This window comes from Anolis carolinensis, chromosome 1 (genome assembly GCF_035594765.1).
Source record: "Anolis carolinensis isolate JA03-04 chromosome 1, rAnoCar3.1.pri, whole genome shotgun sequence".
Classification (NCBI taxonomy): Eukaryota; Metazoa; Chordata; class Lepidosauria; order Squamata; family Dactyloidae; genus Anolis; species Anolis carolinensis.
This window is the reverse complement of record NC_085841.1, coordinates 268,903,589-268,928,041: the sequence shown is the minus strand read 5'-3', so window position 1 is coordinate 268,928,041 and position 24,453 is coordinate 268,903,589. Positions and strand designations below refer to the sequence as shown.

The window sequence follows — 24,453 nt, the reverse complement described above, 5'->3', positions numbered from 1 at the left end:
TCCCAGAAATTCCAGCCAGTTTATCAGCTGTTAGGATTTCTGGGAGTTGAAGGCCAAAACATCTTGGGGACCCACAGATTGAGAACCACTGTCCTAGCGCAAGTGGCTTTGTTTAGGTCTTGCAGACTCAGAGCTGTGGCTTCCTTGATAGGGGCAATTTGTAATATAGTTGTCTTGCCATCCTACTATCTTCTACCTTACCACTGAGTATTTTTGTCTTCCCTCGGAAGCCATGTCTTCTCATGATATGGCCAAAGTTAGATCATCTCAGGCATCCTGGCTGCTAGGTAAAGTCTAGGTTTGATTTGCTCTCATACCAATCTATTTGCCTTTTTAGCATAGAATCATAGAATAGTAGAGTTGGAAGAGACCTCATGGGCCATCCAGTCCAACCCCCTGCTAAGAAGCAGGAAATCGCAGTCCATAATATATGTAGAACTTGTCTCCAGCACTACATTTCAAATGAACCATACATAGAAATGGTATACAAGTCACAGAACAGTTGCATTCGTAGTTTTGACCCTATTTCTGTCACCTTTTACTTTTTCATCTCACCTTAACTTTTTGAAGGGTTTATTCCTGACAGTGTCCCTGGGTTCATTCAGAGTTCATCTGGCTCCTGGTCATATAGACTTTTCAGTGCAGCCTATTTTTCTGTTATCTTTAAATTCTATAGGGATGTTTTTCAGGTGGTATTTTGGCACAATGTTTGGCTCTTTAGTTTTACTCTATTTTTTTATATCAGTAGGACATGGTCTGTGTGACAATCTGCTCCTTATCTTGTTTTTTACAGTGATAATGGAGTGTGTCCATTTTCTGCTTTTAATGATGTAATAAAATTGGTTTCTATATTAGCCATCAGGTGATATTTATGCATACGGTGGCCTCTTTGGTTGCTTGAAGAATGTGTTTGTGATGAACAAACTATTAGCCTCTCACATGAATGCTTCATTTCTTGATCCAAGTTCAAATTTTCTTGTAATTTGTGGTGCTATTCTGACTTTTGCATTCCAATTGCCTGTGATCAAGAGAGATCTTGGTTTGGTTTGTAGTGTTCCTGGACTCCAGCATATGCATTTCCAGTTTCTTCTTCTGCCTCTGTAGTTGGAGCATAAACATGGACTGTGGTTATACTGATAAGTTTTCCCTAAAGATTACAGTGCTACAAATATTGGAGCATCTATGTCTGAAAATCTGTTTGGCATGTACCATTATGAAATAAATACTGTTGTCTTTGTTGTTGTGTGCCTTCAAGTCATTTCCCAATTATAGTGATCTTAAGGTGAAGCTATCAAGTGGTTTACTTGGCAAGATTTGTTTGGTGCGGGAGGGGGTGATGCCTTTGCCATCCTCTGAGGCTAAGAGAATGTGGCATGCCCATGGTCATTCAGTGGGTTTCCATGACTGAGTGAGGATTTGAACCCTTGTCTCCCAGAGTCCTAATTCCACACTCAAACCACTACACCAGCTCTCAGATATTCTTAGTTACAACAGCTGCCCCCTCCCCCATGTTTAAGGGTTTAACTTTTGCATACTTGATTATTCATGGATTTGATTAATATAGTTTCTCTAGGAATCTCTTAAGAACCTCAGTGGTCAACTTCTTATTGACTGGAAGACTTGGACATTCCTGGAAAGATATTTTTCACTTGCATTTTTCCACTTTTGTATGAGGGTCTTGCACCCCTAACCCCAGCAAATATGGAGAACTGTATGGTTTACTAATCCATGTGACATTCATTACTTTAAGCTGCCAAAAAAGTCCAATAAAATTTAACACCTTGCCAAGAGGTGCTTGTGTTAATGATGGTTCAGTAGAAATTGTAATTGGAAACTTCATACTAAAATGTATTCAGTAGCTATTTATTTACAACAGAAGTGGTGAATGTTGTCCTCTAGAAGCTGCTGGATTACAACTCCTGTTCCGTCCCCCAGGACGATGATTTGCCTTACATTTTGTTTCAGCCTCTGGCTGCAAAAGCCCAGGAAAAGTGGCTTGGAGTCTGCAAGAGCTGGCTGCAGTTTTCTTTGCAATGATTGGTCAAAGAGTACAACATCTTAGGACCGCCCTTTTTTACCAGGGTCTAGTCTCCATTTTGGAGCCTCATTTTGGCTATAGTCTTCCAACGTGCTGCAGCTGTGCAAGCTAACTGGGACAAATCATCCTCAAAACCAGGCCAATCTAAGCCTATCCAAATTAGATAAGTATTGAATTATACTGATCTGGAATAGGAAATCTAGTTAGAGGAGCAGGGTTATTCCGTCGCTTCTAGAACTAATCTTTGCTGTAAAGATAGGGAAGGAAAGAGTTTCTCCTTCTAATATAGACAGCGTGATTAGGGTATAGTGGTTTTATAATCACCTTTGCCTTCTGGAACCAGGGATAATTCTGTAACTAAAACCTATAGAAATTTGTTTCATTTTCTGTAACTTTAAGATCTGTGCCAGGTTTACAACCTTGTATGAATAAACATCCTTTTTTTTGAAGTTTTCCAGACTCAGTCGTTCAATATTTTTAGGACAGCTTATAGGGATTTGCAGTTCGCCCGGATAAAGGACGGCACGTTTCAGCTTTATAGTTTTTTTTATTGTCTGGCGGACGGCACAACTCCTTTTGACCCTAAACTGCATAGGCAGTTGAGAAATGATGGAGTTAATTGAACAACATTGGAGAGATGAGCACACAGACACATACTCGTGGTCTTCATTTCATGTTATTTTTCAGTGTGCTCCTCAGTATCTTGCCCTCTCTTGCATCACAATAATATTTCTGTTCTGGCTTTTATTTTTCTCTTCTGCTCACATTCTTTTCTGCTTCTCATGAGCTAGGTTTCCTCTCCCCCCCCCCCCTTTAAAGTCCCATTTCTTTTTGTGACGTGTGTGAGAGAGAATGTATGTGAGGAGTGCATTTGCTTAATTATGTGTCACTGAGAACATTGAGACTTAATAGATCTTAAGAGAATTTAAACCAAGATACAAACCCATCTACTGTGTTTAAAGGTTGTCGGAACATGATTAATATTTGTTTCGCCAATGCTGGTTCTTAACTAACTTGTGTAGCCTAGTATATTGCAGAAATTAGAGAACTATTTTGCACATGCTTACTTGGTGTGTATGTATTTACACATATATACACATATATACACACACAGATATGCACTTGCTGATCTTTTTAAGTCTTTTATTGAGCACCTATTATGAAGATAGGTTTTATGATGAGGGGCTTTTACTTTCCTCTGATCAGATTCTGAGCTCTTTCTGGGGAAAAAGAGATTATACTTGTCAGTTATATTTATATATTGTATCTAGAATTTGCTGAAGTTTCTAGATTACTTGTCTCTCCAAAGTTTTCCTTCTCTCTTGTCCTCCAGCATCATTTTGTTTGGGCTTTTACCTGCTTGACATTATTGCAGTGCATTTTCCTTTTCTTCACTGACTGGTCCTGGCTTTATTGACATTTGTATTGCTGGCATAACACAGTATAATAAACTATATAAAATACATATACACTGTGTAATCTTCTATATTTGCAAGCGGTAAATCATAGTGTTATATTGTTTCGTATTGTATACAAGTTGCTCAGCTGACAGAAAACACATTGTTAAACATAAGCTTGCTTTAACTGATATTTGGCTAGATAACAAAAGTATTCAGAGGCTTGGATTCTCCAGCATCATACAACATGCTTTCCATTCCAAAAGCTTTGTGAAATTATGAGCTGGTTATTTAGAGTTCGTGGAAAGGTCAGAACATAGAAATCTGCCGGAAGAGAGATCCCCACCCCCTTTCGTTCAGTTTTCATTTGGGATTTTCTTTTTTTGTTTAATTTGTTTGTTTCTTTTTCCATGTTCCGTATGCTCTCCAAAGGCCCTTGTAATGGTAGCCTACTATTAAAGGAACACATTGGTCTTGAGTAATTATTGGTAGATTGTTTAAACCAAACATTAAAACAAAAAGCAAATATTGTATTTTGCCTCCTTTGGAACTTATATGATAGAAACCTGATGGGATTTATTGGTGTCTAACAGTAGCCTCTTTCAGTGTTCAAGGAATCCATAAAGAAGAAGCCCTGTACACAACCATTTGATTGTCTTCATAGAGCTGACACATATATGTAAGGAAGCCTGTAGTAGGGTTTCCCATGTGGTCAGATGTTATGCTTTTTAGTTACTCTTTTGTTCCATGTTTCCCTTTGGTGTAGCAAACCTATTGAGCAATTGTGGATGTTAGTCTTCATATGGACCGTAATGGGTTCTTTCACTTTTTTAAACATTTGATTTTTCATGTTTCGTTTATTGTATGGATTGAACTCTGTTCACATGCAGTCTTCTACAGATGCATATATGGAGGGTGATATTTTGAGAAGGACTGATGTAGCAGACAGAATCCTGAACAGTGAGCCCTTTCAAATGAGTGCTCCTGAGTTACTCAGCCTAGTTATCCTCACATGATTTTTGAGGATAAACGGCACAATAACTTTGCAGCTACACTGGGCTCTTTTATAAAAGGACAAGATATAAATGCAAATGAGTTATTTTTTCTTCCTGTGTTTCATTTCCCCCACTTTTTTTAAAAAAAAAAATCACCACAAATTACAAATCAACAGTTTGAAGTACCTACATTTATTAAGTAGCCCCCACTGGCTCAGTGGGTTAAACCGCTGGGCTGCTGAACTTTCTGACCAAAAGGTCAGCGGTTTGAATCTGGAGAGTGGGATGAGTTCCCGCTGTCAGCCCCAGCCTCTGCCAACCTAGCAGTTTGAAAACATGCAAATGTGAGTAGATCAATAGGTACTGCTCCAGCAGGAAAGTAACGGTGCTCCATGCAGTCATGTTGGCCACATGATCTTGGCGATGTCTATGGAAAACACCTGCTCTGTGGCTTAAAAATGGAGATGAGCACCAACTCCCAGAGTCAGACATGATTAGACTTAATGTCAAGGGAAAACCTTTACCTTTACCTTACATTTATTAAAGCAAAAACATCCTGAAACTATGAAATAACTGTCTGTGCTCACGCTTCAGCATGGGCAACAAAGAGCACAGATGCCTAATTAGAGTAGATTCATCGAATCAGTGGGACTTACCTATTTGTTGACTCACTAGCCAACGAGTGGTTGAAAAGTTTTGGGACTAATTAATAGGATTCCAGCCACTATAGTAGAGGTACTAATCTGAGTGAAATAATACCAGAGGCAGCCCTCGGTAAGGAATGATGAGCAGTTCTAGCACAGGGCAGGATTGGGAAGATTGAAAGAGACTGGTTATAGACAATAAAAGAGACTATTCAATCCTAACAAGTAGGTCAGGATTCTGATGATGCCCAGACCAAAACTGAAATCATTTGCAGTCGGGCTAATTTCAGGAACAGTTGAGAGAATAATACAGCCATTTTCAGTAGTCCTCTGAATACAGGAATAGCAGAACACAGATTTAACCACTATTGTCCCTGTTCCCTAGTCCTCACATCCCTCCTGACAATGGCCTAGTTCAGTTATAGCATCAAAGCCAAATTTTCATTAAATATACAGAAAAAATTATGCAAATAAATGAAGGCCTAAAGTCCCAAGGACTAAGAGGCTTGCATATTCTTCTAAAGTCCAGATTTCAAATTTTGAAATATAGTGGAAATGCTTTTGACATTCACTAGCTGCTTTGAATGTCTAAACACAAAAGTTGCGTGTCAGAATCACTTCCACCATAATTTAGACTGAATGTTTGTCTTCAGACATAATATTGCTTATAAAAGTTAGGCGGTGTTTATTGGAGTAAATGTTCAGTTATTCATCTGTAAAGTAGGGCTGTGCTTTGGAAAGGACCTTTCAGCAAATAAAACCACTTTTTATTAAAAAAAAAACAATATCAATCTGTTTTGTAAATAAACATTTTAACAGAAACATATAGAATTCTCTTAGTAGAACTGTTGAAGAAAAAGAAGATTATGTATGTGTTCATATCCGAAATCCAGAAAGGCAGAGCAAATAAAATGATTTGAATGGGACAGAAGTGAAACTATCACAACCACCACAAATCAAAATTGCCAGTCTCACCATATTGGCTGGAGAATGATGGGTTCTGTGGACCCAGAGATTACAAGGCTCCAAGTTGAAGATGGATTGGTGTTTCTGTTTGTTATATACAAGAATTTAACTGAAAGATCCTACAAGCATATAGACAGTATGGGAACTTGTTTGATGCGGTTCTAGTGTTGGGCTGAGGAGACATACATTTTCTTCTCATCTGCTATTAACACCATTAGTTAACTTAACCTTCTCTACTTTTAAAATGGAAGAAGCTAGTTCAAACTGTACGATCGGTGAATTCCTTATCTCAAAGATGGTGAACCTACTCAGCTTGGGCTGTGCTCCTGGTAGGGTTCACTAGTTGTCAAAGATGTTTACTGATTTCCCTGTAACTGTTTCCTCCTTTTGATTTTGATTTTGTTGCAGAGTAAGTGTTAAAGGGAAAGATGTATATGTGTTACACTTTCACATTTTCTTTTCCATGCTGGAGCATACAGTGTCATTAAATGCAAAACAGAGATATTTTAAGAATATGTAGGTGGGAGAGAAAGCATATCTACATGATCACATACTTATAATCTTAAAATAGCATCACTGTTGTGCTCTAATGGGTTCTGTTTAGTAACGGTAGCTGAAAAGATGGAGCTCCATTCCATTTATGGAATAGGTGGTGCTGGTAGGATGCAGTTGAAGTTGAATGCTGAAATCGCAGCAAGAATGGATCCTTCCCTGTTTTTTTGGTTGATTGGCTGGTATGGTATTTCTTCATTTTTTAAATGTACCACCTATGTAAATATCAATAAGAAGTTAAGTGCCTCAATATATTAATTTCATCGAATCATTCTAAAAATCTTGTCATCAAGAGATATTTCAGCCAGTCTGACTTGTTTGGGAGCGACTTCCCAATCTTGACGGAAGGGAAATAATGAGTCGTTCTGTATATAATTGTGCCTGGAGTGCTTTGGACTGAGTAATCAGCAGAACAGAATAGCTTGCCTAGAGGAACTTAGCAAGTTATATTTTTATAGTCCCCTCATACCATTCTGAAGGGTTTTTAAACACTTCTGTGACTGGTGCCCCAGTCACAGAACCTAGAGATGTTTTGGGTGGGGCAAATCTCTCAAATGTTTATGCAGAGAGAAAAGAGGTTTCTGTGAGAGATGGAGGAAATGAAGAGAAATATTCCAACCTTTGAAACAAGGTAAAATACTTAGTAGCCTACAGAAAGGTTTTCATCACTTCAGTGACTACACATACGTGTGAAAGCCATGTATTGCCTAGCTTTGATAAAGCTTTGTTGCCCTGTAGCTTGGAGGATTTTCTTGTTACTTGAGTTGGTTGAGCATACACATACTTACAAGCCAACACTCTTTGGGAACATGGAGTCAGCAACAATTCCATATTTATTGTTCATGTATATGAAGGCTCAGCTTCTTTTACCCCATATTTTTTTTATGAAGGACAGGGATGAGAACCATGTTGCCTTCCAGGTGATGTTGAATCTCAAGGAGATCAAGTCAGCCATTCAGGAAGCTCAGCCTCAATAGCTCATGTAAAAAAGCACCACAAACCAGAACATAAACTTCTACAGGCAAAACTGAACTAAGGAGGATCTCTAAACAGTGCAAGCTACCCAGACCCAGCCTCCTAAACCCATTCTGATAGCTATAATCTTGTTTTCTTTTCAGTTGCCCAATCCTTTACCAAATCCTAACAGGAGAGCTTGCATTTTCAATTAGGATTCATAGCAGTAATCTATTTAATACTTGCATAGTGGGACTTCAAAAAAGTCTTGTAACACATATCTCCCTGTCGGTGCATAACATACGACATTTGGTGCAAGGCACTCAGAGGTAATTTTGCCAATTCCTTCCTCTGAAATATGGCCTACAGTATGTACTATTCATTGGTGGTCTCCCTTCCAATATGATAGTATTACTTGTAGGCCTTGTAACCAAAGGCTACTAATGTTCGTTCTCTAGAGATACCTTGAATCCAATTTTATGGATTTATGGTCAATATTATACCCTCCAGGAATTATATTTTGTGGTTAATTTGGATGGGATTATATACATACTGAAGCATTACACATTTGTAAGTGGCATCTCTTGCATACTAGGGAGTTGAGGATTATACTCTTCAAAATGAGATTTGACTGCTTTTTTAAAAGTGCCATCAGGAAGAAGGATAGTTTAGAGAACCTGGCTTGCTAGTTTTATGTATGCAGGCAGGTTTGTTGTATTACAGGATTATTTTACCAGTCCTCGCTATAGTCCGAAATGGTTTGGGGACAGATGTGCAGTCTCAGTAAAGAAAACAGCAGAAAGCACATTCTTTTATTTCTCCTGCCAATGGAAAAACAAAAAACACAGCACTATTTTCTACTCAAATTCTTCAAAAATCTCCCTTATCCTGGCTCTTGCATTTCTGGGCTTGGTCCATCAAAAGTTTCACCATGTGATTTCCCTGATTATGACTCTTCTCTTGACCATTGACTGTGAAGCTTGTCTTTTTTCAAGATACTCCCCCTTTCCTGTTGAAATTGGTCATCTAAAATTGTATTGCCTTTTCTCTGTCCATTCTCATAATTTCCCAGTCATTGTTAAATTTAAAAGGATATCCAGAAGCTCAGGAATCAAATACTCATTCCTAGAATATTCATTCCAAAGGTTCCAGCACATCCACAAGTCATACTTTGTCTGTAATACAACTTTTCCCCACAATATTATCTGCCAGCTGTTTCATTTTTTTCTACTGAAATGAATTTAAAGACATGTGGTTCTACTTATTGGTCCTTTTCTACTAAGTAATGTTTCTAGTTCAGGGGTGGTGGTCCACCCTGAAGTGATACACAGCCTCCATTTCTCAATTAGAGAGGGCATGATTGAATACAGAACAATAAATTCCCTACTGTTGTTACTTCCAGCTCTGCTTAGCTCTGCTTAGTGTTGGCTGTGCTGAATGGCCCCAGTTATTAAATGCTTTGGCTGAATTCCAACCTAGCTGAAAGCAGTGAAAAATCTGGTCACTGCCCCCTCAGTGAGGTCTCACCTTTGACATGTAACCTCACTCATTCAGTGTAGGACCAAATCCTGATTTACAACATATGCAGAGCAGCTACTTGTCTGCAATAACTAGGTTTATGTTGCTGAAGAAACTGAAGCAATGATGGCAACTGCTACAGTTTTAATTCTGAGGCTTGGTTATCTAGGAAGGTAATGAAATTTCATCAGTCCAAATGGTAGAGATGATGGGAATCATAATCTAGTTACAGTATTACTAAAAACATTGCTAAGAGATATCCTCGTTATCATACCAGGGCTTTAAAGCAAGCAGCCCCACATTTCTGCCACCTGCAGAATTCTGGAAAAATGTTGTTTAGAATCATAGAGTTGGGGAACAGACCTCATGGGCCAGCCAGTCCAAACCCAAGAAGCCAAGAAGCAGAAAAAAGCACCCCTGACAGATGGACATCCAGCCTCTACTTAAAAACCTTTAAAGAAGGAGCCTCCACTACACTCTGGGGCAGAGAGTTCCACTGCTGAACAGCTCTCACAGTGCGGAAGTTCTTCCTAATGCTCAGGTGGAATCTCCTTTCCTGTAGTTTGAAGCCATTGTTCCATGTCCTAGTCTCCAGGGCAGCAGAAAACAAGCTTGCTCCCTCCTTCCTATGACTTCCTTTCACATATTTATGCATGACCCTCATCATGTCTCCTCTCAGCCTTCTCTGCTGCAGGCTAAACATACCCAGCTCTTTAAGTCGCTCCTCGTAGGACTTTTCTCCAGACCCTTGATCATTTTAGTTGCCCTCCTCGGACACCTTCCAGCTTGTAAACATCTCTCTTAAATTGTGGTGCCCAGAATTGGACACAGTATTCCAGGTGTGGTTTGACCAAGGCAAAATAGAGGGGTAGCCTATTGAATTCTCAGCTACAGAGGTCCTCACCTTCCCAAACTACATTTCCCAGAATTCTGCAGGCGGCAAAAACATGGGGCTGCTTTCTTTCAAGCCCTGGTGTGATAACGTTGATAGAGTTGTCACCAGAGCATAGCAACTGTGGTGTCCTTGGTTGTGGACAGTTACATAGCATTCATTTTTTGCTCTGTTTGGGTTATCCTGTGTTGTCTTTTAATCTATCGCTTAATATGAGATGTGTTTTTGTGCTAAGAATTGAATGAGTATTATGATAGATTTAAGAACTTCAATTTAAAAAACTGGATCCAGGCCATACTCAGTTCCTTGCTCATATATCACCAGCCATAGAGATCATGTCAACCACAAAATAATAATAATAATAATAATAATCATCATCATCATCATCTTTATTTATATCCCATCCTATCTCCCCGAAAGGACTCAGGGCGGCTCACAACATAAATAAATACAATGCAAAATTAATGACAAGTCAATAACAAATAGCAATAATAAAAAAATAACAAAAAATAACAAAAGACATCATGGGGTTTAAGAACAACTGGAAAGTTGCTTAAAGAACAGATTCTTGCAAGGATCACCTCAGGTTTATTACATTAATTATCTGACAGCCTGTTTTTATATATATATACACACACACACACACACACACACACACAGAGAGAGAGAGAGAGAGAGAGAGAGAGAGAGAGATTATGCAGGACAAGTGCTTATTTAGTTTGTGGTAGATATATGGTCATAACCATGATGACATAGAAGCAGAACTCCCAATGAAAACGTGGCAGTCTGTTTCTAAATTAAAAAGTAGGGAAACCAAACGCCATCAAAAGGTTCTTTACTTTTGTTTATATTCCTCAGTAGAAGTCCTGCACTTCTTTAGAATTTGTTTGAAGATTTATCAGTTGTGTTGGTATGAAACAGAATGTTAAGGGAATCGTTGGCCCATATTTCCAGAGGTGACTCAGTTTCAAGTCTATATGAGCATTTAAACTATCATACATGTGGGAGGGAAGAGGAAAAATCCAGCCATAAACAAATGTGGTTAACTGTTCTGGACGTCACAGTAATGATTTACCGTAGATATTTGTTCAGAGACAGTGACATAATATAACTGGTGCTTTTAGTCTTTACTTCCTCATTTCTGTAAAACTGAGTAGGTTCCTCCTGGAAAAAAATTGAAGTCCTAATTTGAGGAGAGCAAGCAGGATGTTACTATTTAATTAAAATACTCCAGTGCAAAAATTAATAGTGATAACTTGGAAGACTTTCTCTCTGTTAGGACAGGCTCTCCTTAGAAAGTGAACAGATAGTTGTCTTTTATCTGTAACCATCATCACATTAAATGGCATTAAATATCTCCCCAATGTAGTCCATCATGTTCTCGTGGGGGGGGGGGGGGGATAATGACTGTGTGGCTGTGAAGGCACTGACATCAGAATCTTTGCAGATCATGTTCCAGATGCCACCTACACATACCATTGCAGAAATTCAGTCCAACTGGTACTTGTGTTGGCACTGAAGTACACGTGGGAAAAGACAAGAGGTCACTTGGGCCAACTTCTGTCCTGAATAGAACTCATAGCAATTATATATAGCTTAGAACTGCTTGACCCAGGCCTGATATTCTTCATGGATGTTTCTGATGCCATCTTCTGAGTTGTCTGAATATAAGGAAAAATCATAAAGATGTGTGTGTGTGTGTGTATGTGTGTGTGTGTACATGTTTGTTGGAAATACTGCTTGACCAAAACAATATACAATAATATGCATCCAGATGCAATAGAGATTTTGTTTCAGTTTTTCATTGATTTTTTTTGCAGTAGAGAATATGGACATTGGTAACATAGCCATGCCTTTCTGGAAACAATTGGATTTCACAGCAGACATACCAAAACTAAAATTTCCACTTATGACACCTTTCAATTAACACAAGTTTTCATGCACAATGTTTGAAGGAGAAGTCTCTCCAGGGTGGGATGGGAGTCTTGCAGTGACCTGCTTCCTGCTAAACATGTATGGCTTGAATATCCATATTTCTAAATGCTTGTCAAATTTTCCTTGTTCTCACTCACTTATCTGCACTATATGTAGAATTCTTTGGGTGAATTTCGATGTTTTCAGGGACAGATTTATGAGGAGATGAGAGCTGTTCAGCAATGGGAGAGCTTTTCAGCAGTGGAACTCTCTGCCTCAGAGTGTGGTAGAGGCTCCTTCTTAGGAGGCTTTTAAGCAGAGGCTAGATGGCCATCTGTCGAGGGTGCTTTGACTGCATTTTTCCTACTTCTTAGCAGGGGGTTGGACTGGATGGCCGATTAGGTCTCTTCCAACTCTATGATTCTATAAGGTTAGTTTACCTCATTTTGAGACTAAGATAAGGCTACTGACAAAATCTGGAGACTGCTTGAACATTAAGATTCTTATATTTCAGGGTTTCTGATTTCTGAAATCTAGGGTTCGGAATAGTCCTGGTCTATAGATTTGTGTGGTTTGAGTCGTTTCCAGCTTATGGCAACCTGAGGGCAACCCTACCATAGAGTTTTCATGACAAGATTTGTTCAGAAAGGGTTGTCTTCCTCCGTGGCTGAGAAGAAGACAACCTTCTTGTCCAAGATCGCTCAATAAATTTTCATGGTTGAGCAGAAATTCATACCCCAGCCTCCCACAGTCCTATTCCGATACTCAAACCACTACACAATACTAATAAACTATGATCTGTTGGAGTGCAAGTTAAAGTGATGTTCCAAGGAGAACAGGTCTGTGAGTTGTCAGCTGCCACTCTACCAGAAAAGAAATCAATAATTGTAGCCAATAGGTATGAATACAAGACAGTTTTCTGGGACGGTAGGGAGGGAAATGTCAGTCCATAACTTCAGATACCCTGAAAACATCCAGGCGTCTCTTGGGCAACGTCCTTTCAGGCAGCCAATTCTCTCACACCAGAAACGACTTGCAGTTTCTCAAATCACTCCTGACACACACAAAAAAATCTGATGAGATAAATTTAGGACTGTGACAGCTTATGCTACCAACTTCTTTCTCTCAATTGGTTTTTAAAGTGCTACAGATCCCTTTCCATACTAATCCAGGCCAATGTAAACACTTTAAGCTGGGCTGAGAAAATAGCAGATAGGAATTTATTTATTTATTTATTTACAGTATTTATATTTTGTTCTTCTCACCCTGAAGGGGATTCAGGGCGAACCACAGAATGCATATATGTCGAAGAGCCCTTGTTCACAGACTTCCTCCTTTTAAAAAAATCACTGGCATTTTCTGGTATTTCCTTATGGTGCCATTAAAATACTTCCCAGCTTAAGTGGTACCCACAGCTGTTTTCGGTCTGCTAGGTGGGCAGTAAGCTGAGCTCGACGTCAGACACTCATCACCGACCCGGGCTTCAAACTGCTAACCTTTCGATTAGTAAGATTTATTGCAGCTGGTGGTTTACCTGCTGTGCTAAAGCTTGGTCCTCAATTGCAGAATCCGACTGCTTGGCACCAACTAGTATTTGGGCAGATGCATGTTGTACAAGTTGAAGTTTCCAATAAAGTATTTACAAAACAGCCATTTCATTGTATGTTGGGATGTGCTTCCTTCTCAGTGGTGTAGGGCTTCCCCCCACCACCTCTTTATTTTTGTTATGTTTTTGCTGTTTATTTGTGTTAGCTGCCTTGAGATCTTTGAAACAGAAGGGCAGAGTGTAAATGCAAAATTAAATACATTTGTAATAACCTGGTACTCTACACTATCAGTCCCAGCAAATACATGCACATGTGGGATTTACAAGTAAGTCTGAAACCTGTGACATTTGGAAGAAATCTTACTACAATACTGGACTTTTACTGCTTCCAGATCCTGAGGGCAGCCCAACAACATGTAGCCAATAGTTGATAAAAGAAAACTCTGTTGTCAATATTAGATATTTCAATTTATAGTACAGTAGAGTCTCACTAATCCAAGCCTCGCTTATCCAAGCCTCTGGATAATCCAAGCCATTTTTGTAGTCAGTGTTTCCAATATATCGTGATATTTTGGTGCTAAATTCATAAATACAGTAATTACAACATAACATTACTGCGTATTGAACTACTTTTTCTGTCAAATTTGTTGTATAACATGAAGTTTTGGTGCTTAATTTGTAAAATCATAATCTAATTTGATGTTTAATAGGCTTTTCCTTGATCAGTCCTTATAATCCAAGATATTCGCTTATCCAAGCTTCTGCCGGCCCGTTTAGCTTGGATTAGTGAGACTCTACTGTACTTCATAACTTTTGTAATTTCATTGTGGCCTCTAGTGGTTTACTGTTAGTATTACAAATCATTCTGGGTCAGCTGTATGTTTATTTTCTGGTCTACAGAAATCCATACCTGTACTTTGGAAGTATAAACAATATAACTTTAATCTGTTTGCAATATAATATGTAAACTGCCTTTACAAAAGTGGTCTGATTACATCTTTAGTATTTGTTGTCGTTTGCCAACATATGTCAACTCAATGAATAAGAAACCTGTAAGAGTCCTGGTCATCAAAAACCCAGTCGAGCCCCTGATGGCGCAATGGGTTAAACCAGGGGTCCCCAAACTTTTTTAACAGGGGGCCAGTTCACGGTCCCTCAGACCATTGGAGTTTTTTTTAAAAAAAGCTATGAACAAATTCCTATGCGTACTGCACATATCTTATTTTGAAGTAAAAACAAAAACAAAAAAGGAACAAATACAGTCTCAATGTTAATAATAATAATAATCATCATCATCATCATCATCATCAAAATAATAAAGAGGGTTGGAAGAGACCCCTTGGGACATCTACTCCCTCCCCCTTTTGCTTTTGTGCATCACATCATAATCAAAGCACCCCTGACAGATAGCCACCCAATAACAACAACAACAACAACACCATAATAAACATGGTTGGAAGAGACCCCTTGGGCCATAGAGTCCAACCCCTTTCTCCCTTTGTGAACCAAAACATAAAGCACCCCTGACCAACAACAACAACAACAACAACAATAATAATACACTAAAAATCAGGGTTGGAAGAAATTGCTAGCCTTCAAGAAAAATGAATCCACGACAGGGCTGCAAAGGAGGGAGTCTGTGTGGCAAGATAAAACGGGAGCCCTCTACCTTTTACCACAGGCATGCCTCTATTGTTGTTTCGCCTCCTCCATTGCAGGAAGGCGCATACCAGGTGAGGGAGGAGGAGGAAAAGGAGTGTGCGAGGTGAGCGAGGAGGCAGGAAAGGCACGCATCTTTCCCTCCTCTCTCGTTCTGTGCAGGCCTTCCTCAGCGGTAGCGAGGAGGAAAGGAGGAAAGGCCCACGCCTTTTCCTCGCCCCGTGAGGCCCTTCCTCGACAGCGGGAAAGTTGCGTGCGTGACGAGCAAATGGCGTGCGCCTTTCTCACTTCTCTCACCTCACGCGCACCTTTCCCACTGCCTTCCTCGACGGCGGCAGCGGGAAAGCTGCCCGCGAGGTGAGGGAGGAAAGTCACATGCCTTTTCCTCGCCTCGTGCAGCTCTTCCTCGGCGGCAGCAGCAGGAAAGGTGAGTGCAGGGCGAGGAAAAGCCATGCACCTTTCCTCCCTCACCCTGCGCTCACCTTTCCCGCTGCCTCCCTCATCAGCGGCAGCGGGAAAGCGCCCCACGCAGCGGGGGAGGAATGCCTTTTCCTCCCCCCGTGCAGCCCTTCCTCGATGGTGGGAAAGCTGCCCCTGGGGTGAGGGAGGAAAGCCGCACACCTTTTCCTCGCCCCGTGCGGCCCTTCCTCAGCAGCGGCAGTGGGAAAAGTGCCTGTGGGGCGATGGAGATAAGAAAGGCATGTGCCTTTTCCTCCTTCTCCACACTACATGCACCTTTCTTGGCGGAGGAGGAAGGAGCCACCACCGCGGGGGCCGGATAAATGGCTCCGATGGGCCGGATGTGGCCCGCGGGCCGTACTTTGGGGACCCCTGGGTTAAACCCTTGTGCCAGCAGGACTGATAGGTCGGCAGTTCGAATCTAGGGAGAGTGGGTGAGCTCCCTCTGTCAGCTCTATGCAGGGACATGAGAGAAGCCTCCCACAGGAGGGTAAAGCATCAAATATCTGGGCATCCCCTGGGTACCGTCCTTGCAGAAGGACAATTTTATCACACCAGAAACGACTTGCAGTTTCTCAAGTTGCTCCTGACACAGAGGAAAAAAGCTAGCTCTAGGTTCTTGGATTGAGTCAATCAATCTGTAATGTGATCTTTCTCCTTTTTTCTCCTGTCAGTCATTCTTCTCTGCATAATAATCTTTTCCAGTGAATCATTCCATCCATGATGTGTCCAAAGTATGATAGCAAGGACGATAGCCTCAGTTATTTGATTTGTTCTCAGACTGTGTTCTATTTCAGTAGTCTTATTCTAGAACAAGCCTTTGAAACTTATTTTGAAATAGGGTTTTCAAGGATAAATTAAGACTTGTAAAGTGCAGTTTTATCATTAAATCTTTGATGATAATGGCTTTGCTAAGTACCACTTTTAAAATTATCCTGATGATATAGTTGTTGCTGGGATAATAAAACAGCAATTAGTACAATCCTGTAGAGACATTCTAAGGGTTGAATCACTGTTTTCTTCAATATTCTTCTTGTCACAAGCAACAGAGTTGCTTCAAACATTCTGCTGACCTGGCAGCATGGAGAAGAGATGGTCAATATTGAATACAACTATGCAGAGATTTTCAGAAATACAGATTTTTCAGCTATAGGCTAGGAAATTTTGTCATTAAACAGAAAACATAAGTAGCACATACAAAAACTTAAACAAATTGAATCAACCACATATGATAGCAGTTTGTTATAATCAAATATGTTAAAATAGAGATGGCTTGAGTATCTGACTCTTAAGTTATTTTGTGTTAAAATGGCTTTGTAACATGATATACATTAACAACATGTAACTATGAGGATAAAGCATTGTGGGCGTTTTAATAATACTACATATGTTTTTCTTTCTTTTTGCAGATAAGAGTGGCTTCTCTGTGTAAGTACCATTCTACTATATTTCCCATTCTACTGATAGTTAATTACAAATGAATGAAGATAAGTGTTTAAACCTATATACCTATGTAGGTTTTTTAATGTAAACTCTCAATTTTAATGTAATTTTTAATTTAAATGGATTTTGAAATGTAATATAAATTGTTTTGATGTATATGTTATTGTTGTAAGCCGCCCTGAGTCCCCTGAGGGGTGCAAAGGGCGGGGTAGAAATGATGTAATAAATAAATAAATAAATAAATAAATCCTCTTAAAATCCCAATCCCCTGTACCCCATGCCCAATCCCCCATACCCAGTCTCCAAACCAATCCCAACAACACCAATAGTGCAGTTAATCTTTTACCTGAGATTAAGTAGCGTTAAGTGGTTTCCCAGTATGAGAAGGCATGTTTCCTTTAATATTAAATGTGTTGCTTCTGTGAATGGCAAAGATGTAATAGGCATTTTTGGCCCTGCACCATAAACTATAATCTGTTCATAATGTAATCGCTACATGTGCTCAGTACTTTTAGAAAATAGAAGGCCAGTGAAAGTGTGGCTTACCCCCTGCTAAGCCAGCTCCACTGGCTGCCGATATGCTGCCAAGCCCAATTCAAAGTGCTGGTCTTGATCTATAAAGCCCTAAACGGTTCTGGCCCTATTTACTTGTCCAAACGTATCTCTTCCTATGAACCATCAAGACCCCTACGATCATCTGGAGAGGCCCTGCTCTCGGTATCACCTGCTTCACAAGCACGGCTGGTGGGAACGAGGGACAGGGCCTTCTCGGCGGTGGCTCCCCGGCTGTGGAACACCCTCCCTAGCAACATCCGGCAAGCTCCGATGCTTCTGGGCTTTAGAAAAGCTGTAAAGACATGGTTATGTGCCCAAGCTTTTAATGAGCAATCGTTTAAATCGACATGGTCGGAAGTAAGGTTTAAGCATGAGGTTCTGGATAAATGGATCAAATTATATACATGTTATTAAGTTTTATAATGTATTTTAATAGTTTTATCAATTGATTTGTATGTATTGTTTTGATGTATAATTGTGTTGGGCATTGAATTTTGCCAGTGTTGTGAGCTGCCCTGAGTCCCCTTGGGTGAGAAGGGCGGGGGTACAAATGTTGTAAATAAATAAATAAATATCCTGCGCTTCTTTTAGTCTGCTACTGCCATGATAATGCTCTGCTGCAGTATTTGTGCAATGCCCCCTTTGTGGCGCAGGCTGTTGAGCAGCCAGCTGCAGCCAGCTGCAACAAATCACTCTGATCAAGAGGTCATGAGTTCGAGGCCAGCTCGGAGCCTGCATTTGTCTTCTGTCTTTGTTCTATGTTAAGGCATTGAATGTTTGCCTATATGTGTAATGTAGTCCCCTTCGGGGTGAGAAGGGCAGAATATAAATACTGTAAATTAATTAATTAATTAATTAATTAATTAATTAATTAAGTCTAGTCCCTTGTCAACTCTGAGTCCCAGAGCTGGACAGGACAGACACCAGCACTGACACTCATGTGCTATTCAGAAACATTTCTTCTTGTCCTGTTGTTGTTGTTGTCAATGATGACGATGATGATAAATTATGCACATGTTGAGTATCCTTATCTGAAAGGCTTGAGACCAGGAGTGTCTTGGGCTGGGATTTTTATTTTTAAATTGATTTTTAACTATTTATATTTTCATATACATACATACAGATATTAAAGATGAGACCCAAATCAAAAACTGAAATTCATTAATGTTTGATATATAGTTTTTACACATGTCTTGAAGATATTTTAAAAGGTTTCAATGTTTCAGCCATCTATTTTTTGGTTTGGAGTATTTTGGATTTCAGAATTCTGGAGAAGGAATGTTACATAAAATATATGTAGTAATTTTCTTCTTTTTTCCTACATAGGTTCCAACGAATGCAGTCCCATTGATATTATATCTATATCAACAGCAGAAATTCATATCAAGTTGCCTTTTGACTTTAATATAACTAATGTAACTTTTGCAAATGGAACAGAAGTAAATCATTCAATATCCAATGGTTCAATATCTGCACTTGATCCTGGCACAGAATATATTATTTATTTTATGAATTCTAATGAAACATGCTGCAAATCCATTACAACAAGTAAGCAATATGCTAGTTGTTTCAAGAGATATATGTGAATCCTGTACGATTCATACAATGATTCTCATAGGATTCAGTGTCAAAGTCATTATCTCCCAAATAGTTCCTTAATAAGAATTTTTTTTATTATTTCTGCTTCTAATATTGTAATTGTAGAGGTAATAAATTCTTCTCATGATTGCCCTTTATTTTAATTTGACAGTTTAAAAAACTGGTCTCTAAATTTTTAGAATTATTCATTCATAGAATAAAGAAGGAAATATATTGTTGAATTGAATAATAACGGAACAATCTACTATTTCATTCATACATTACAATATTATCTGGTTATTAGCCGGAACATGTAGAACAAAACTGCTTTTTCTTCGTGTACTCTGTGAATGCACACTAATGGAGAACGCTGCGCCTGCGCAGGCTCCAACGGATACTCTTCCAAGCTAAAGTTTGAAATTTGGCGGTAACCCCGCCCCTCTCCCCAGAGGGTATAAAGGGCGCCCTCCGCGCCCGCTCTCCAGTTCCTTTTTTTCCGCCGCAAAGCTCACTTCGGACTCTTCGTTCTTATGTCAACCACGCGTTTTAAGCGGTGCACTCAGTGTGCCGCTAAGATTCCAGATTCCGACGGACACGCTAAATGCCTTTTCTGTCTCGGCGAAAGCCACGTCGTCGGTACCTGCCGTTTTTGCCTGGCCTTTACAGCTCAGGCCCGAAGAAATAGAGCTGCAAGACTCCGCGCAGCTCTTTACGAAAAAACTCTTGCTCCTGAGGCTTCTACTTCCACCTCGGCCTCGATGGCGTCCAGGCCTGCTCCGTCGGTATCATCTAAAACCTCGAAAACTTCGAGACCGCGACCGACCAAACCGCCCTGCACGGTGACCACCGCTACGGTATCCACCCGGTCGGGCAAAATGGGCCCTTCATCAACTTCGAGTTTGGTGGCTTCGGCCATTTCCACTCGATCCCGCCTGGCTTCGCCGCCATCTTCTTCCGCCATGAAGATTGCCTTCAAGAGGGCTCAGGAGGAATCCAGACGGGCTCAATCTGACTCGGCAGCTGTGTGCCCGATCCCCCCGACGCCAGGAAAATCGCTGAGGGTCGCGTCGAAGCAACCCCCAGCAAAGAAACGAATGATCCAGAGGTCGTCCTCCTCAGCGTCTTCGAAGAAGGACGTCCCCTCCTCTGGGCCTTCCTCTAGGAGATCCTCTCCTATCCAACCAGCACAACGCCTCCGCTCCTCTTCCTCTCCTCATGGTCAGTCCTCGGATGCGGACGCTCAAGCCTCCCCCGACCGGTCGGTCAGGACAGTTATTAAGGCTCCCCAGCCGGCACCATCTCGTCTTCCGGCTCGACAAGAACTCTTTCCCCCGGCTCAAACACCTGAGAGGGGTAGACAGATGACGCGTTTAGCCCGTGCCGCCCAGGCCTCCGCGTCCAAGGGCGTTCCTCCACAGCCGGCTCCCGCTGCTCCTGAGGTGATACCTCATCAGGACTCTGTGCTTGTTTCTCCTCCCCGGTCCCCTCAAGGGCCCGAGGAGGATGACCCCGATATCGAACGCCCCGAGTCGATACTCTCCGCCTCCGTTGTCTCTCTCGGTCTCGACCTCTCCCCGCCTCACGACGCCTACGAGGTCGACCCACCTTCCCCGACGGATAATATTCGGGCTTTCTCCGACCAGATGGTCAGAATGGCAGACGCTCTGGGGATGGAAATTAAACAAACCTCAAAGGCTGTTACCGACCCCATTTTCAAGAGGGTTCAAGCCCAAGCCCCGCCAGCCACCTTGCTGCCTTTTCTTCCATACCTCCTGGATGTAATCCAGGCATCTTGGAAGACTCCATCTTCGATACCTCCAACCTCTAAGAAAATAGAGGCCTGGTACCGAACCGATGATGAAGCCTTGGAATGGCTCAAGCATCACCCTGACCCAAACTCCATGGTGGTAAAGGCCTCCCAATCGTCGGGTCGACACTCCAACTCCCCTGCCGACAGGGAGGGTAAACGATTCGATGCGGTAGGCTGCAAGCTGTACTCCGGCGCTCTCCTCCTTTGCCGTATGGCGAACTACGGGGCCTGCATGGGCGCTTATCAACAGATCCTCTGGGAGAAAGCCCAACCTTTCTTCGCCAAACTTTCTGACGAAGACCGGTCAGTCCTTTCGACCCTCCAACAGGAGGCGGACTCTCTCACACACCACCAAATTCAAATGGCTAAGCATACCGGTGATACCGCCGGAAAAATGATCGCCCACGCAGTCGCGATCAGACGACATGCATGGCTTCGGTCCTCAGGACTCTCTTCTTCCTCTCGACAGGTGATCGAAGACCTTCCTTTCGACACCCAGGGCCTTTTCAATTCTGGTACTGATGACAAACTGAAGTCCAATCATGACTTCAAGATTCTCGCAACAAAGTGCGGGATCGATCAGCCTCAGACTCAGCGGACCCGATGGTTCCCGCAACGGTACCGTCGCTACCCTCAGCCTTTTCGTCACCAGCCGTTTCGACGCTCGTCCAGCTCGAGTCACCACAGTCATCAGCAACAACCTCGCCGCCAGCACCAGGTCCCGAAAGGTCGGGGTAAGGGTGCTGCAGCTATACCACAACCCCAGCGACGGGCCTGACGCCCACTTTCTCGGGGACTTTTCTACCTTCACTACTACTGCCACTGCCATGCCGTTCCTAGGTCCCGACCAGATCCTTCCTCTCTGCTCTTTCCTCGATCGCCTAGCTCCTTTCTACCGCGAATGGGAGTCTATAACCTCAGATGCCTGGGTTCTTCGCATTGTCAGAGACGGCTATGCCTTGGAATTCGAAACTTTGCCCCCCACGGGTCGCATTCTCCACACCGACCCTTCACCGGAAATATGCTCCGAGGTCGACTCCCTTCTGGCGAAGGGCGCAATCCAGCCTTCTCCTTCTGAGCAGGACACTCGAGGTTTCTTCTCGAGATACTTTACGGTTCCCAAATGGGGCGGAGGTCTTCGGCCTATCCTCGACCTGCGGGCCCTAAACCTCTTCATTCTGCCTTCAAAATTTCGAATGGTTTCGGTGGCCTCCATTCTCCCGATGCTCCGACACGGAGACTACTTTGCCTCTATAGACTTACGCGACGCGTATTTCCACGTCTCGGTGCGTCGATCCCACAGACGCTTCCTTTCCTTCAAGCTCCTGGGACAGTCTTACCAGTTCACAGTTCTCCCTTTCGGCCTCGTCACGGCCCCAAGGGTCTTTACGAAGGTGGTCGCCGTGGTGGCAGCGCACCTCAGAAAACGGGGCATAATGGTCTTTCCTTATCTGGACGATTGGATGATTGTCGCGTCCGACCCCTCATCCCTTCAAAACCATGTCTCTCAAGCTCTTTCTCTTCTGCAACGGCTGGGCCTTCAGTTGAATGTCTCAAAGTCTCAACTCCTCCCAACCACAGAGATCCGCTTCATCGGAGCTCTCTTCAACTCCATCACGGAAACCGCCTCCCTACTGAAGGACAGGTTCCTAGCCCTTCAACAACACCTTTCTCTCCTCCTCCGCAACCGCAGGATCCGAGCCCACTCTGTCCAAGTTCTTCTGGGTCACATGGCCTCCACGGTCATGGTTACTCCTTTCGCCAGACTACGTCTCAGACCTCTCCAAAGATGGTTTATAGACTCTTTCAAACCCCATCGGCATCCGAGCTCAATGTTTCTCACGGTACCGAACCACGTTCGCCTCTCCCTTCGTTGGTGGCAGGACCCACCGAACATTTGTGTGGGACTTCCCTTCCATCCCTCCCTCCCGTCAGTCACCATCACGACCGACGCCTCCAATTTTGCGTGGGGAGCCCACATGTCAAACCTCACCGTCAGGGAACTTTGGTCCATCCAAGAAAAGTCTCACCACATAAACTTCCTAGAACTGTTATCAATCTTCAAAGCCCTCCGGGCGTTTGCTCGCTTTCTTCCCCACAAGACTGTTCTGATTCAAACAGACAACGTAGTAGCTATGTACTACATCAACAAACAAGGGGGTACGGGCTCGAGAAAACTGATGACTCTCTCGATGGACATTTGGCTGTGGTGCATAGCGAGACACATAACCCTGTCAGCGGTTCACCTTCCGGGGGCTCAAAACACCCTAGCAGACTCTTTAAGCAGAATGACAACCTCCGCCCACGAGTGGCGTCTCGATCCCAAAATCCTGAAATCCGTCTTCGACGACTGGGGCTGGCCAGCTCTGGACCTTTTTGCCTCCCCCTCGAACGCTCAACTTCCTCGCTTCGGAGCGAGACTACCTCCAAACTCGACTCTGGGCTGTCTCGGAGATGCGTTTCTCCTCGACTGGACCCTCGAGCCCGTCTATCTTTTTCCTCCCTTCCCTCTCATCTCGAGGGTAATAGAGAGACTCTATCTAACGCCGACATCAGCCATCCTGATCGCCCCTGCATGGCCACGCCAGCCGTGGTACCCAACTCTACTCCGGATGTGTGCGGATCCTCCCCGCACTCTCCCAACTCTCCCTCATCTACTATCTTCACAGAAGGGACAGGTCCTCCACCCCGACGTCCCGTCCCTACACCTGACTGCCTGGAGGATACTTCCTTAAATTCTCTCCACCCAGACCTACAGGCGATCCTTCGTGCCGCCCATAAGCCGGCCACGTCAAGAGCCTATGCTTACAAGCTTGCAAAATTCCAAACTTTCCTTCGGGACCGACACGTCGATCCCGCCTCTACTTCGATCCCGCTGGTCCTGGACTTCCTACTTTCTCTTACGGATCGTCAACTCTCTCTGGCCTCGATAAAATTCTATCTCGCTGCTCTCTCCTGGCATTTCCAGCGTCAGGGACAACCCTCTCTTTTTTCTAACAATCTCATTAAGACCTTTCTTCGAGGTTACAACAACCTGCACCCTCCAGTTCAACCTCCAACTCCCGGATGGAGCCTCGAACTCGTCCTTTCTCAACTAGCTTCAGCTCCCTTTGAACCTATGGCCTCGGCAGACCTTCACCTTCTCTCTTGGAAGACTGCCTTCCTAATCGCTATCACCTCTGCGCGTAGGCCTTCGGAACTGGCTGCTCTTCGGGTGGACGAACCCTACCTCCGTTTCCACCACGACAGGGCTGTTCTTCGCCCGGACATCACCTTCCTACCTAAGGTGGTCTCTGCTTTTCACCTGAACCAGGACATAATACTTCCTGCTTTCTTCCCTAATCCTTCCTCTTCTTTGGAACGGAAACTTCATCTCCTGGATGTCAGGAGAGCCCTCCTTTTCTACAAGGACAGGACTAAGGACATACGTAAGTCACCTAGATTGTTTGTGGCTTACGCTACCCATAAGCTGGGCGAACCGCTTTCTTCTCAAAGACTCTCACACTGGATTGTTCAGACTATCGAACTCGCTT

At 42.7% G+C, this 24,453-nt stretch overlaps 1 protein-coding gene across 1 annotated transcript in view; it reads left to right on the top strand.

Annotated features, from left to right (window-relative positions):
• Window positions 1-24,453, top strand: part of ptprj (protein tyrosine phosphatase receptor type J) — a 107,047-nt gene that overhangs the window by 39,362 nt on the left and 43,232 nt on the right. The window contains exons 2-3 of the mRNA XM_062967653.1: window positions 16,944-16,962; window positions 18,859-19,080. Coding sequence (XP_062823723.1) covers window positions 16,944-16,962; window positions 18,859-19,080 — 241 coding nt within the window. The remainder of the gene's footprint in view (window positions 1-16,943; window positions 16,963-18,858; window positions 19,081-24,453) is intronic.